The sequence below is a fragment of the Pseudopipra pipra genome, chromosome 2, assembly GCF_036250125.1.
Source record: "Pseudopipra pipra isolate bDixPip1 chromosome 2, bDixPip1.hap1, whole genome shotgun sequence".
Lineage (NCBI taxonomy): Eukaryota > Metazoa > Chordata > Aves > Passeriformes > Pipridae > Pseudopipra > Pseudopipra pipra.
This window is the reverse complement of record NC_087550.1, coordinates 754,700-769,632: the sequence shown is the minus strand read 5'-3', so window position 1 is coordinate 769,632 and position 14,933 is coordinate 754,700. Positions and strand designations below refer to the sequence as shown.

General features: G+C 54.0%; 1 protein-coding gene across 1 annotated transcript; it reads left to right on the top strand.

Annotated features, from left to right (window-relative positions):
- The first annotated feature begins 1,246 nt into the window (after positions 1-1,246).
- MOGAT2 (monoacylglycerol O-acyltransferase 2) lies at positions 1,247-14,215 on the top strand. The gene is made up of 6 exons (XM_064642818.1): positions 1,247-1,436; positions 5,862-6,040; positions 10,456-10,660; positions 11,944-12,118; positions 12,790-12,989; positions 13,627-14,215. Exons 1-6 carry the CDS (start codon positions 1,343-1,345, stop codon positions 13,779-13,781), a joined length of 1,008 nt encoding a protein of 335 aa, XP_064498888.1. The 5' UTR covers positions 1,247-1,342; the 3' UTR covers positions 13,782-14,215.
- The last annotated feature ends 718 nt before the right edge of the window (positions 14,216-14,933 follow it).

Genomic DNA, 14,933 nt, shown 5'->3' with positions numbered 1-14,933 from the left:
GCAGGGTCCTGACATTAGCAGCAGAACACAAAGGATGGGGAGAGATTTGAGGGAAATCTAAACCAGTTCCAGCTCAATTAAAGCAACCGGTGTCTTTAGGAAAAAAATCCCTTGGGGTTTCACCAGAGCCCTGTTGTTCTGGCGATTGGGGAAAATGGACTTTAACAGATGTAAATCCCTCGTACCCCCGACGTCTTCCTAGGGCCTGACAAAGGGGAGGGATTATTTTTCTGTCAACATCCCTGATTTGGCTTCTGCCAAAGGTTGTTTTTGGTTTAGTTCTGTAATTCTTGGCCGCGGCGACGCTGGGGATTTGAAATGCCCCTTAGACAAGCGAGTGACGCCTTTTGTACTCGGCCGGTGCTTTGCAGTTCATCGGCTCATTGTTCAGTGCAGCCTGTTCCCGGTATGATCCTGTATCCTGGTTACAGCCAGGCCTCTCACAGGATGATTTCTTTGTTTTACCTGAGTGGCTTGTCAGTTCCCTGAGGATTTTTTTTTCCTCCCAAATTTCTGTGTGTTTTGCTTTTTTTTGTTGTTGTTGTTGTTGTTTTTCCCATGCAGCAAATTGCAGCTCTTGGCACCGAGGCTGAGGCTCAAACTGTGCACCTGCTTGGGGGTGGAAATGCCAGAAGGAGGGAGGATTTCCTTTCTCTGTACCCACATAGACGCGTGCAAAGATGCACGTGGACAATTGTCTGCCCCATCCATCCATCCATCCATCCATCCATCCGTGTCCCGACAGAGGCATGAGGTTGCTCGAGTACCCTGTGCTGAGCAACCAAAACCCTTCTGTTGTCTCCCCACCTCCTCGGCTGAGTTGCAAACCCATCCTCATCACACCACCCGCAAATAAATGTGACCTGCCCGTGCTTGTCCGTCCTGCTGTGTGAAACCCAAAAGCTCGCCGGGGGATCGGGGTGCACAGGGTGGTTTGTAGGGGCAGAGGGAAAGCAAAGCCTGGCTCACAGGCACCGGTGCCTCCTCCTCTCGCAAAATTTCAGAGAGACAGGGAAGGCGAAGGCAGGACCGGGTCCTGAACGGAGTTTACTTCCCATTCGGGTGGCCGAAGCAGGAACTGGTGCCCGTCCAACAGGGCGGTGAGTCACTTTGGTGTCAGGCTGGGGACACCTCCCGGCCGTGCCCGTCCCTCTCTGCCCCCGGAGGGTGCTGGGCACAGCCACCAGCGCCACTGTAGGTTGCACAACCCCCTGTACAGTAACACTGAGCAAACATTGACGGGCGACTTTGCACTTTGCATTCGCCACTCGCTTCCTCCTCCTCCTCCTCCTCCTCCTCCTCCTCCTCCTCCTCCTGCCGAGACGCGGATGCGGAGCCCAAGATGAAGGTCGAGTTCGCACCGCGCTCGGTGCCGCTGCAGAGGAGGCTCCAGACGGCAGCCGTGGCTCAGTGGGTCTTCAGCTTCCTGGGGCTGGGTAAGACACGTCTCCCTTTCCTTCTCTGAGGAGCCTTCCGCAGAATCCCAGAGTGGTTTGGGTTGGAAGCGACACGAAAGATCCTCCAGTGCCACCCCCGGCCACGGGCAGGGACATCTTCCACTAGCCCGGGTTGCTCCAAGCCCCGTCCAACCTGGCCTTGGACACTTCCAGGGATGGGGCAGCCACAGCTTCTCCGTGCCAGTGTTTTTGGCTTCTTCTCACCCCCTGCTCAGTGCACGGTGGCACCAGGGTGGGTGGCTGCCTGCCTGTGCATGGGAATATCTACAGCTCTTACGGAGCATCCAAACCTGAGCGGGGTTTTCAGCTCCTCCTGCTCTTTAGGTTCAGTGTTTTCCCTGTCTGAGGTGCTGCCCCGCTCGGCGTTAAGTGTGAAGCAGCATTCCCGTGCCTGAGGAGGGGAAGAGCCCCGGGGACTCGCCTTTGCAGCCCTGGGAACAGACACTTCATACAGGCACCCCTGCACACCCCTAAAGGACGTTTTTCCAAGATGCCCCAAGCAGGTTTAGGGAAGAGACACATTAGCAAACTGAGACCCGGGCGAACTCGGTGCTGTGTGGAGGGCATCGGGTGCTGATGGAAGCGACGCGCGGGCAGGTTTGGATGGGATGCCCTGGGAAATAAAGAGATGGGAGAGCCAGAGGCAGGTTAGCAGAGAGGGCAAACTCGGGGGCCATTTACGGCCCATCAGGCGCCAAGCTGGAAGGTGACATCCCGGAATTTCCAATTGTTAGGGAAATAGAGATGGGAGCATCAGGGGCAGGTTATCAGGGAGTGCAAACTGTCTGAGGCCATTTACAGCCCGTCGGGAGCCAGGCTGGAAGGTGACATCCCAGAGCTTCCCATTGTTATGCCAACTGGGAATCTGGGATAAGATCTGTGTAAAGCTCCTCCTTTACTGTGGGAGGGCAGTTGTTGGCCAGTCCCAGCTCTGCAGTTCCCTCTCTGTCCCTGCACCCCCATTTCCCTCCGTGGTGCCGGGATGGGATGGGATGGGATGGGATGGGATGGGATGGGATGGGATGGGATGGGATGCAGCAGAGATGTGGCCGCAGTGTTATCAAGGGATACAACAACACATCCCCATTCCCAACACAGATGCAGCTGGGGCTTATGGAGCTTTAACAGTGTTTTCCAGTAAAAGAATTCGTACTTGAGGTTTTTCTCTCCTTGGTGTTGGGAACAAGCTGGCACTTGATTTTCCAGCGAAGGAAATGACTTCTGGAGCCAGCAGAAAGCCAGCACACGGCCAAGAGGAGGGAATCCTCCATGGCTGTAGGTTACTGTGGAGTTTCTTGGAACACAGGCTCGACCTCCTGCAGGGAAATGCTGCTTTCTGTGGATGAGGATGAGACCCAAAGCCACTCCTCCTCCATGGCTAACCTTTCAGGGTTTACCATCTTTCCCTGGAACCAAAAACAGATAAGAAATGCATTGGGAAAGCGATAACCAAACCTTAGGAAGCAATTCCAGCCGGTTTGGTTCATTTCACAAAGTTTCTTTGAGCCTGGACCTTTCCATCTAAAATCTCCCAGTTTAACAACTGCAGAAGTTCGATGCCAAGGGATACCCTTCGTTTCACCCCGTGAGCTGCCAGACGTCCCTGCTGGCGCTGTTATAACCCTCGGGCACGGAGCTCAGGCCTCTCGTGGGCAGGATTGAGCTGCCGGCTGCTCCTTTGTCTCGGGGACAGGCTCCTGCTGCAGCTGCCAGGGAAGGGCTCCCGAAATTCCCGTTCCAGCGCTGCCAGGCGCTGGCGCAGCCCTTTGGCCGGAGCTCCCCGCGCGCTGCTGGCAGGCAGCTGTTGCCATGGTTGTGCAAATACATCCCTGGAGAAGCCAAGCGCGGACCGAGGGCTCATTCATTGCCGGCGGGATGCGGGATGAGGCGGCAGCAGCCCGGCCCCGCTGCCCCACACCCCTCTCGACAGGCGGGCATTGTCCGCGCTGCCGCTTTTCCCGAGGATGCTTTTCCCGAGGATGCTTTACCCGAGGATGCTCCCGGCCAGGGCGCGGAGACAGAAGGTGCCCCTTGTGCCAGATGCCGGGGGAGCGTGCACGGGGCAAGGATGGGCTGCAGGGCACGGAGTGGGGACCTCCCCGGCCCCCAGCACTGCCCCGGGCCCCCTCCTAGTGTGGAGCAGCCAGACTGTGTGCAGGGAACTGAAACCAGCGGGGTGGTGCCCGCGCCTGCTGCACTGCTGCCTCCCTCCTGCCCACTCTCCATGGGCGTGGACATCCAGCCAGGCACATCCAGCCAGGCAGGGACATCCAGCCAGGCATGGACATCCAGCCAGGCATGGACATCCAGCCAGGCATGGACATCCATCCAGGCTCACCATGCAGAGCCTAGAGTGCAGGGCTGAGCCCCTGCACACGACCCCAGTGCAGGGGCAGGAGAGCAGGGCACGCTGCAGACCCAGCTCAGCAAAGCCAGCCTTTGAACCCTCCCAGTCACCAGGCCTGGCTCAAAGGGCACACGGTGCCAGGGCGATCATGGTGATTCCAAGTCTCTGATTCTTCGTGGAAGTGTTCAAGGCCAGGCTGGATGGGGCTCTGAACAACCTGCTCTGGTGGAACAACCTGCCCATGGCACATGGCTCCTTTCCCAGGGAGAACCAAAAGGTTTTCAAAGGACTCAAAAAAACCCTGATCTTAAGATTGAGTGAAGGTCACTGTGGGCAAATTCTGCTCTGCAGCAAAAAAAAAAAAAAAAAAAAAAAAAAAAAAAAAAAAAAAAGAAAGGAAAATAAAAAAGTCCAATTGCAAATGAATCGAGGGAGAAATTAATAATTATATAATTGCAAGATAAAGCCTCTGTTGGATGATAAGTGTGTGCATTTGGACCAGAACAACTCCTTCATTTTGCAGGCTGTACTTTGAGCTTTGCACAGCATGATAAAAGGAGAATTAGGCATTGCAGGGTTTTGCAGCAGCCCTGACAACCCGGCTCCTGGGTGCAGGAAACTGCAGCCTGCGTGTTGTGTTCACCTGTCAGGTGGACCTGGAGCTGCAGTTCATGCTCTGTGCAATTCTCCTCCAGGGTTGCAAAGTCTGTGCCTGTGGCATTTGAAAAAGAAGCCTGAGCAGCAGGTTGAGGGAGGGCATTCCCCCCCTGCTCTGCTTTCATCAGACCCTACTTGGAGCAGGACCAGAGGGGGCCATGGAGGAGATGCTCCAAGGGCTGGAGCCCCTCTGCTTTTCCACACAAAGCTCTGGGGGAATAATCACCAAAAAAAGGACTACGAGCTAAATATACTTATTTATCCTTAACTAAAAGCAACCAGGAGGTACAGGGAGGTCTTAAATGAGAGCATCCTATTCCTCTCCTCTGACAGGGTGAGATGAGCTGGAGAGAACAGGTGCCAGGTGACTCCCAAAGATGGAAATCCAGGTCTCAGAGGATGAGGGTGTGAGTGCATCTATCTCACAGCTGAAGCTGAAGCTGAGTAGGGCACCTCCATCCTCGGGTCCTTCAGTCCTGGTGCTGGATCTGTGATGGAGACCCGAAAAAGAACAAAGCACATAACACGTGGTGTGACCCACGGGCAGGGGAAGGCAAACCACTCGGGTGCTTTGTTTTGGGTTTTTAGCTCAGTCTTCCCCTTCCCAAGCAACACCAAGGCTTCCAGAGGGACAGATGGAGAGGACACATCTCTTCCCAGGCATCTGCTTTAGCAGGTGGCATCTTGGTGGCCATCACCACTTCCCAGTCTCTGCAGACAGACAGTCTTGGGCTTGGGCAGGATTTCATGCACCAAGTGGTGCTTGTTTGCACATAGACTTTTCTCCCCCTGTTCCGTGCCAAAACCCAGGGTATGAGGGGGGTGGGAAGTAGAGGTCAAAGCTGAGCACTGACTGGAAGCAGCTCAGAAAATTCTCTAATGACTTGGGAAAGTCCCAAGTCATTAATGTCTTGGAGAATGAAATAGAGCATTCTTATAGAATTCGTGATGGCACCGAGTTGAAAGCACTGAAAACCCTCTGGAGGCCAGATTAGAGCTGAGAGAGAACCTGAGAAGTGGGGGAAAGGGTCCAAAATCAATAAGAAAAAACTCGATAAAGACTAAAATCTTAAATGTGGGGTTAAATCAAGGGCACAATTAAAATGGGGAATCAGACAGAAGACAGTGCCTTGTTTGCTGCCATTGCAAAATGTCAGGTGTCAGCAGGGGGCATTAACAGGAGTTTTGGGATAAAACAAGGCAGTTATCATGGTTCCTCTTCACATTCCTGGGGCAGGCAGAAAAGAAACCACCTCTGGCTCAGAGGTGCCTTCACTCTGATCAAATAACTCAGCAGGAAGCCCAGGGGGGGCTCGGGCTCCATCCCAGGACAGAAGAGCCTCTCCCAATGAACCATCCCTCTGCCAAAGCCCCCCTGACCCCGCTGGCTTCTCTTCCAGCCCCGTGCTGCATCGCTGCCTTCATCGCCCTCCTCTTCACCCGCTTCTGGCTGCTCAGTGCCCTCTACGCCGTGTGGTGGCTGCTGGACCGGGACCAGCCCAGCCGGGGCGGGCGGCGCGTCCAATTCCTGCGGAACGGCGCCGTCTGGAGGCACATGAGGGACTATTTCCCCATCTCGGTAAGTGCCGCCCGCCCGGCCCAGGGGCCCTCCGGGGAGCAGCGTTGTCCTTGGGGGCTGGGGCCAGCTCACTGGAAGATCCAGACAAAACCGTGGAGCACCATTTTCACAACCCCATCCCTCAACCACCTGCCTCTTCCGCACCAGTTTGGCCTCGCTGCCTTCCAGCTGTTTTCCATGTCTATGTTTCAATATTCCCACGTCTATATTTCAATATTTCCACGTCTATATTTCAATATTTCCACGTCTATATTTCAATATTTCCACGTCTATATTTCAATATTTCCGTGTCTATATTTCAGCACTCCTGCCCTTTGGGTCGCTCAGCACTCACCCTGTGGACACGGGGCCAAGTTTTGACCAAAATCCGAGAGGTGCTGGTGCCGAGGGAGGGGATGGGTGGGGGGAGCTGGGTGTGCACTGGGCATCCTCACAGAGCTGCTGCTCTTTCGAGAGGACTTCTGTGACGTTGCCTGACTTACTCCCAAGCCCGTGGCTGCCCTTTGCCCTGACCCTTTATCTGGCACCCCCCTGGATGCAGGGAGCAGCCCCCGGTCCTGCCTCAGAGCCGCCACAGGTCGGCTCAAACCCGAGCAGTGCAGCAGAAGGGCTCTCCCAGGTCCCTTCCCACCCGAACCACGCCGTGACTCCATGAGATACACGACTCCAATGATCACACGCAATACATACTGCGTGAATTATTTGTGGCCATAACGCACCACTTGTGCAGCGCCGGACCAACCCCTCTGCTAAAATTTAGCTGCCGGCTGAGGCCGGCGGTGGCCCCTCTCCCGTCCCTTTGTGAGGACGTGCAGAGCCTCTCCTGAACGCCGCAGCCCTGGGCTGGAGGACCAGCAGGACCAGTAGAGGGAGTGCGGGACTGGGTTTGGCTGCAGTTCGCCGGGGGGGGCTCGGTGGAGCCTTTTCCCCCTCTGGTTTGGGAGAAAACAAGAGGGGGTTCCGCAAAGGGACAGCAGAAAACAAGACAAAAAGGTAATAAAAAGAGCTTTATAACCAAGCAGCCACTTAACGGTATTTCCCAAAAACATTTTCTCAGTCGTGGAATCATGGAATCATAAAATGGTTTGGGTTGGAAGGGGCCTTAGAGAGCATCTGTTTGTAACCCCCTGCCATGGGCAGGGACACCTTCCACCAGCCCAGGTTGCTCCAAGCCCCGTCCAACCTGGCCTTGGACTCTTCCAGGGATCCAGGGGCAGCCACAGCTTCTCTGGGCAACTTCTGCTTCATTTCCCTGCATATTAACCCTGCTCTAGTCCTTTTTTTTTTTAATACAACTGATAGGCCTGTAATTGGCCTGGAGTTGTTTAAAAGCTTGTGTGGATGTGGCACTTGGGGCCATGGGTTGGTGGTGGGCTTGGCAGTGCTGGGGGAATGGTTGGACTCGATGGTCTCAGAGGGTTTTGCAACCCTAATAATTCTGTGATTCTCTGATTCCAGTACCTGGCTGAGCTCAGCTGCACTATAATATCGTGTAAAATATACCAAAGGGTTTAAAATGAATCTCTTTGGGCCAGACTAGGTTTGAACAGATAATCAGTGATGCCTGCTGTGGGCTGATGAGTGAGACAATCACAGGATGGGTTGGGTTGGAAGGGATCCTCAGGGATCTCACCCCCTGCCGTGGGCAGGGACACCTCCCACTAGCCCAGGCTGCTCCAAGCCCCGTCCAACCTGGCCTTGGACACTTCCAGGGATCCAGGGGCAGCCACAGCTTCTCTGGGCAACCTGTGCCAGGGCCTCGCCACCCTCTCCTCAAGCATCAGTGCCTGGCCTCACACAGGGAATTGCCTGTTCTCTGCCTGCCCATGGCCTGGGGCACGACAGTCCAGTCCATAGAAAATCCCAGCCACATCTCAAGGGGTGAATTAAATCAGGCTGGGTAAAGCAGTGCTGAACTCCTGGGCTGGTAAAGTCACTCAGAAGCCCTAACTCCAATTAGCTTAATTCCCCTCCAAAATGAATTAAAACCCAAAGAAAACAAATACTAAATGAGGGGCACTTTAATTCCATCTAAGAGCATCTACTTGGGATGTTAATGCCATTTAACTAATCCAGTTTAAAATTGATTTGGATTAATTTGCTTGAGATCCTCACCAGGACATGGGCTCTTTTTGGGGCTCCTGGAAGTTTGCATGTGCAGCTCCCTGACTTGGCTGGCAGGGCATGGAGCAGGTCTCACTCAGGAGCTGGAGGAACTGGGGAAGGGTTTCACCCATGTCTTGGACTCATATTTGAGCAGAGAGAATAAGGGGAGTTTTCTGTTTCAGAGCAGTCACTGCAAGCCCTGAAAAACTGTAGCTATCAAGATATTTTTTCCACGATGAAGCACAAAATAGATCTCATCCTTCGAAACCCAAATTTAAATTCAGCAAGTTCTTCACTGAAAGGGCTGTCCAGCCCTGGCACAGGCTTTCCAGGGCAGGGGTGGAGTCCCCATCCCTGGAAGAATTAAACAGCTCTTTGGATGTGGCACTTGGGGACAAGGATTAGTGGTGGCCTTGGCAGGGCTGGGGGAACGGTTGAACTCAATGATCTTAGAGGGCTTTCCAACTTAAATGATTAGGATTTGTTAGGAAGGCCAAGATCACCCCCCATCTGGGATGCAAAGGGCCTCATGGCACCTCTGAGAAGGGATCATCACTGCTGGCAGCAGGCAGGACACCAGGCAGCACCCAGGACACCAGGCAGCACCCTGACAGTGCCAGGGGGCAGCTCGAGGAAGTCAAACCCCCATGGTTAGGTTTGGAGGGCACAGCCCCGAGCTGCTGCAGCTCCCTGCCTTCAGAACACATGCCAGACACAGGGACTGGGCACCCCTGGCACCTGGGAGATGAGGAACTGCTCCTGGCTGACCTGGGCTCGGGCATTGGCTCAGTGAGGTGCTCACACGTGTGACACTGGCCTGGCTGGACACTGAAGTCCTTGCACAATTATGGAATGTCCCACTCACCCACAAAGCCCAGAGCAGCAAATGCTTTCCAGAGGGTGTGGGAATGACAACCCATGCAAGGCAGGAGGGAGGACAGTCCCACCCCTTGGCACCCCAAGCCAGCTCTGTAAGGCACCTGGGGCTGTGCAGGGTCAGGGGTTAACTTCCCTGGCGGTTTGGGAATGGAGATTGACCTCTGGCAGGTGGAGAGGGGAGGAGGGAATAGCCAGTGGGAACAATCCAGAAGGGAGGGTGGAGTTTCTGTGTTAAAGAATTTCCAGAAGGAGAAGGGAGGGTGAGAGTCCAGGGGCCTGACCTCAGTGTGAGAGACTTTGCCCGAGTCTCTCCTCTGCTGCAGATTTCCTTCTCAGCCCTGTCCAGGCTCCCTGGTTTCTCTGGGAGCTCTGCCCAGCTCACCCAGGTGTGAGCAGGCACTGTGACCAAACGGGGACCTGCTTTCCCCAGGGCAACACAGAGCCACAAACGTTGCAGTTTCCAACACACCGAGAGCCTTCGCCTTCCCTCCCTGCTTGTAAATCACCTGGAGATGAAGGGCTGTTTGGGAGCTGAAGACGAATGCAGGGAACATTGATGGAAGCTGAGATTGCTCAAAAAAAGAGCACAGGGTGGCAGGGGCCCCGGGCACTTAGTGGCTGGGCCATCTGCCCTGTTCCTGCTGGGCAGGGGGGGACTCGTGTTTGTCCACCCCCTCATTAGGAGCAGGCGCCTGAGTGGGCTCATGCGAACAGTCAACAGAGCTTTGGGACAGGGGGGAAATGAGCCATGAGGGAAGGAAGGGAAATACAGCCCCACCATTAACCTGCAGCTCTGGCTGCTCCAGCAGGGCACAAACACCATCAGCTGCACCCCGAGGGGGGCGGGGGTTCTGGGAGGGCTGACACCCGAAAATGGCACAGGGTTTGGTTCTGCTGGAGCACAAGAGCCCTGGAGCTGCCTGCAAGTTCGTGGTGGCTCTGTGATCACAGAATCACAGCATTGTTTAGGCTGGAAAAGCCCTCTCAGACCATGGAGTCCAACCGTTCCCCCAGCACTGCCACGGTCACCACTGGACCACGTCCCCAAGTGCCACATCCACATGGTTTTTGAACACCTTCAGGGATGGTGATTCCACGGATTTTTAGCTTTTTTTCCCCCGTATTAGGAATTGTGTTGGAGGACATTTTACACCAAGCCAGCTCCCAACAGCACCTGGACCAGCCCAAGGCAGCACTTTGGAAAAGTCATCTTGGGCCCATGGGTGGGGGGAGGTGGAAACGCTGGCAATGAAACACAGCTGGGTGAAAAAGGATGGGGTTGGGCCAGTGGGCCCTTTCCAACAGCAGGCGTGGTGGGTGCTAAGGAAGCCCCTCCAGGAACGCCTCACCCGCTCTGCAGAGCAAACACTCCCCCCCAGAGGTGACAGCCCCCACTCACAGCCCCTTCTTGGCTTCATCCCCGTGTCCAGCTGGTGAAGACCACGGAGCTGGACCCCAGGCAGAACTACCTGCTGGGCTTCCACCCCCACGGGGTCCTGGCGACTGGAGCCTTCCTCAATTTCTGCACGGAGGCCTCGGGCTTTTCCACGCTCTTCCCGGGCATCACCCCCCACCTGATGATGCTCTCCCTGTGGTTCCGGGTGCCCTTCCTCAGGGACTACCTGATGAGTGGAGGTGAGGAGCACGGCTGGGGGGTGGGAGACAGAGGGGAAAAGAAGCCAAGTGGCTGTTTTCCCCCATCTGTGGCCGGTTGGACCCCGCGCGTGGACGCGGCCGCTGCAGCTGGCACCCCAAAAAAACCCTCCTAGTTGCCCTCCTAGTTGTTATCTCTGCAGTTCCACTTCACAGATGGTCTCTGAGCTCAGGGCATCCCAGCCAGGTGCTGTGCCACAGCAAAAGGCAGAGCAAACTGTGAGCAGGAGTATCTGCTGCTTGCAGGGTGAGAGGATGCAAACGGCAGCTCGTGCTGCTGCAGAGTGACGGGGCAGGGGAGGAAGGAGTAGCAGCAAAAGGGAATAGGAAATGGAATAGGTAAAAATGAAATGGAGAGAGGGGAAAGGGGATTTTGAGAGGTGTTTAGAGCCTGGCAGGATGGCCTCCATCTCTCACCAGTGGGCTTGGGCACGGCCACTTCTCCAGCTGAATGTGGGCAGAATCCAACAGACTAAACAGAGGCATCCAGTTCCACCTGACGGACCCCAGGGCATCCAGCACCCTGTTTGGCACAGAAACTCTGGCTCCTGCTGCTGAAAAAATATTTACCTGGATGGTGAGGAATCAAAACATTGAGATGGGAGAGAGCTGTGACCCAGGCAGGGGAAGGTTTAATCCCTGTAATGCAGGAGTTTGGTGCATAGCTCGTTTTCAGGTCCATTGAGTCCATTTCACGAAGAATTTTTAATTTGCAAATTATTTCAGCCCCTGAAACAAGGATTTTATTTTATTTTTTTTTTAGATAATCAAGACAATGTCGCTTTGTCATTTCTGAATTAAAGATTTCTAACTTTTTCAAGTAAACAGCATCAAGGGACCAAATCCCTCATTACATTCCACTTTAAATCAGCAGCATCCACTGAAATTCACGTTTTGACCCAAAGCAAATGTTTCCCTGACTTTAGAACGGTTCAGGATTGGACATGGTTTCACTTGCCAACAAACCAAAACAGATTTTTCCCGGGGCTTAAGCGCAGTTAGTTCTCAGTCTATTTTATTCCTGATTTTTTTTCCCCTCATTACTCCCTTCTGAGGCAGACAGCAAAGGGATAATTGTGTGTTCACCCAGCAGGGCTGTGCACCAACCCAGCACCTTTCAGGGGGCCAAAGAGCAGGAAAACTCCGGAAATGAAGAGTCTGGCACCCCTCCAGAGATGGATAACAGGGTGGGGGGGAAAACACCCAGGGCACAGCAGTGGGGTGGGTTTGACAGATCTCATCATTCACCCCTCTGTGTCCCCCAGGCCTCGTGGCCTCTGACAAGGAGAGTGCCTCCCACGTGCTGCAGAGGCCGGGGGGGGGCAACCTGCTGGCCATCATCGTCGGGGGGGCTCAGGAGGCCCTGGATGCCCGGCCGGGGTCCTGCACGCTGCTGCTGAGGAACAGGAAGGGCTTCGTGCGCTTGGCCATCCAGCACGGGTGAGCAGGGCACGGGGGGGCTCTGGGCGGGGTGAGGGGGGGTGGGACGGGAATCATAGAATCATAGAATCGATTGGGTTGGAAAAGACCTCCGAGATCATCGAGTCCAACCCTTGGTCCAAATCCAGTCCATTTACTAGATCATGGCACTCAGTGCCACGTCCAATCTGCGTTTGAAAACCTCCAGGGATGGTGAATCCACCACCTCTCTGGGCAGCCCATTCCAATGCCTGATCACTCTCTCTGTAAAGAATTTTCTCCTGATATCCAACTTAAATTTCCCCTGGCGCAGCTTAAGCCCGTGCCCCCTTGTCCTATTGCTGAGTGCCTGAGAGAAGAGACCAACCCCCACCTGGCTAGAACTTCCCTTCAGGTAGTTATAGACGGTGATGAGGTCACCTCTGAGCCTCCTCTTCTCCAGGCTAAACAACCCCAGCTCCCTCAGCCTCTCCCCATAGGACTTATGCTCCAGTCCCTTCCCCAGCCTTGTTGCTCTTCTCTGGACCCGCTCCAGCACCTCAATATCCTTCCTGAGCTGAGGGGCCCAGAGCTGAACACAATACTCAAGGTGTGCCCTCACCAACGCGGAGCACAGGGGAAGGATCACTTCCCTGGGTTTGGGGCGGGCTGGGCTGATCCTGACAGCCCCAACCCGGGTTCCTCTCCCGCAGCACCCCGCTGGTGCCCGCCTTCTCCTTCGGGGAGAACGACCTCTTCGACCAGGTGTGGAACCCCAAGGGCTCCTGGCTGAGGTGGATCCAGCACCGGCTCCAGCGGGTCATGGGCATCTCCCTGCCCCTCTTCCACGCCCGAGGCATCTTCCAGTACAGCTTCGGGTTCGTGCCCTACCGGCGCCCCATCTGCACCGTGGGTGAGTCCCCCCCAGAGCCCTGGCACACCCCCGGGCCCCTGGGAGACCACGGCTCAGAAGACCTTGGGTTTTGAGGAACTTTTGCCCGGTTTCAACAACCCCACACCCGTGGACCCAGGGAATTAATACAGGGAATTAATCCAGCCAGAGCCACTGGAGCTCAACCCCACTGATTCAGTTTGACAGCCAGCAATTACTCCTAATGGCATTAGGACCTGTTTGCATCTTCTCAATGGTTTTATGGGCTGGGAGGTATCACCAGGGCTCTCCGTTAGCTGGGTGAGGGATTGTGGTACACAGTGGTGAAACCCTCCCTCACCTGACAAACACAATCTGAGCAAGAGCCCAGAGCACCAGAGGAGCCTCACGGACCCCCCCTGCCCCGTGCAGGCATCTGGCCCTGCTCCTGCTGGCTCTGGGAGACGGGAAGGTGCTTATTCTTGTGCTAGGAATAAAAACATTGAGGTTTACCTCGAATTAAACGTGATCTACTTAAGATAAGGGGGCACTTGATCCCTAACAAAAAAAAAACGATTCATAAAAACTTTAATCTGAGCAAAGTGGAAGCAACTCAACTGCAAGTGGGTTTAGACAGCCTGCCACTGGCTCCTCTTTAATGCCCTTGCTTCTTTTCCAGTTGGGAAGCCAATCCCAGTGCAGAAGAAGCAGAAACCCTCTGAGGAAGAAGTGGATCGAGTCCACGAGAAATACCTGAATGAGTTGTCCAAGCTCTTTGAGGAGCACAAAGCTCAGTATAATGTCCCAGCTGACAGCCACCTGGAGTTTATCTAGAGTGCCTCCAAGCAAGGTGAACCCACGGAGATCAAGCTCCAGGCTTTCCCTTTCCCTGGAACTATCTCACAACCTCAACACAGTCACAGTTAACATACAATCTGTACAGTGTAGGGAGAAGGAACTTGATTTTCCCAGGATTTGATGGGTGTAGAGCCAGAATTTTCATTTTTTCATCACACAGGGGACACGTGGAAGGTGTAAAGAAGGAGAAGAAAAAAAAAATCCCATCTGTGGACAGCACTACTGAAACTCCCCAGCACACTCCCAGCCTGCCTTGGATGGCAGTTTTTCCAGATATTTCCAGGCGGATCTGAATTCCTCAAAGTTTCCTTTGCGTTATCTTCGTTCTGAAATGGGATGATGAGCCATAATTCCTGCTGAATGTATGTGTGTGTTTTTAAAAATATAATTCACCCTGATCAACAAACAAACACTGTTTGCTTGGTGCCTGTAACTGCTCTGAGCTCTTTTCTCCCCACCTGCAGCACAGTTTGTCAGTAAGCAGTTTGACACCCAGAACTTGGTTAAACTCTGCACTTAATGGGATTTTGCAGCGTGGAAGTTTCGGGTGGCAGGAAGCCACCTGCTCAGATCAGCTCTGCACCACCCTACAGAGCCCTGAGACCTTCACGTCTTCTCTCTCTCTCTCTCCCTTCATTTCCCTTTCTCTTCCCCCACATTCCCAACCTTCAAGGAGTCACCAAAAACCCCACAGATCACGTGCACTTTGTTTTTGTCCCTGAAACTGCAACAATTGCATTTTTGGACAAGTTTTCCTTGTTCAAAAGTGAAAACTCTGCCTCAGTTGACAATACTGGGGCCATCACTGGGTTTCGTTTCGTTTCCCCTTTCCTCCCTCCCTGAGCAAGTTATTCCATTGGATTCTTAATCTGAATGACCTGCTGCAAATCCAGCTATTCCCAGGAAACAAGCAGTAACAGGGAAGAATTTGGTGGAGCCCTTATCAACATTTCTAAACGCTCCTGTAATCCCACCCTTAATCCAGTCAAATAAAGCAGGTCACCTGCTATGATTTCTTCCTTGCTTTCTATAAATAGATTTTTTTTTAAATACTGTCCTTAATTAAGCACAGAGGTGCCTGAACAGGAGGAAGTTTTATGCACCAGAAAAATTAAAGTATTTCTCTCC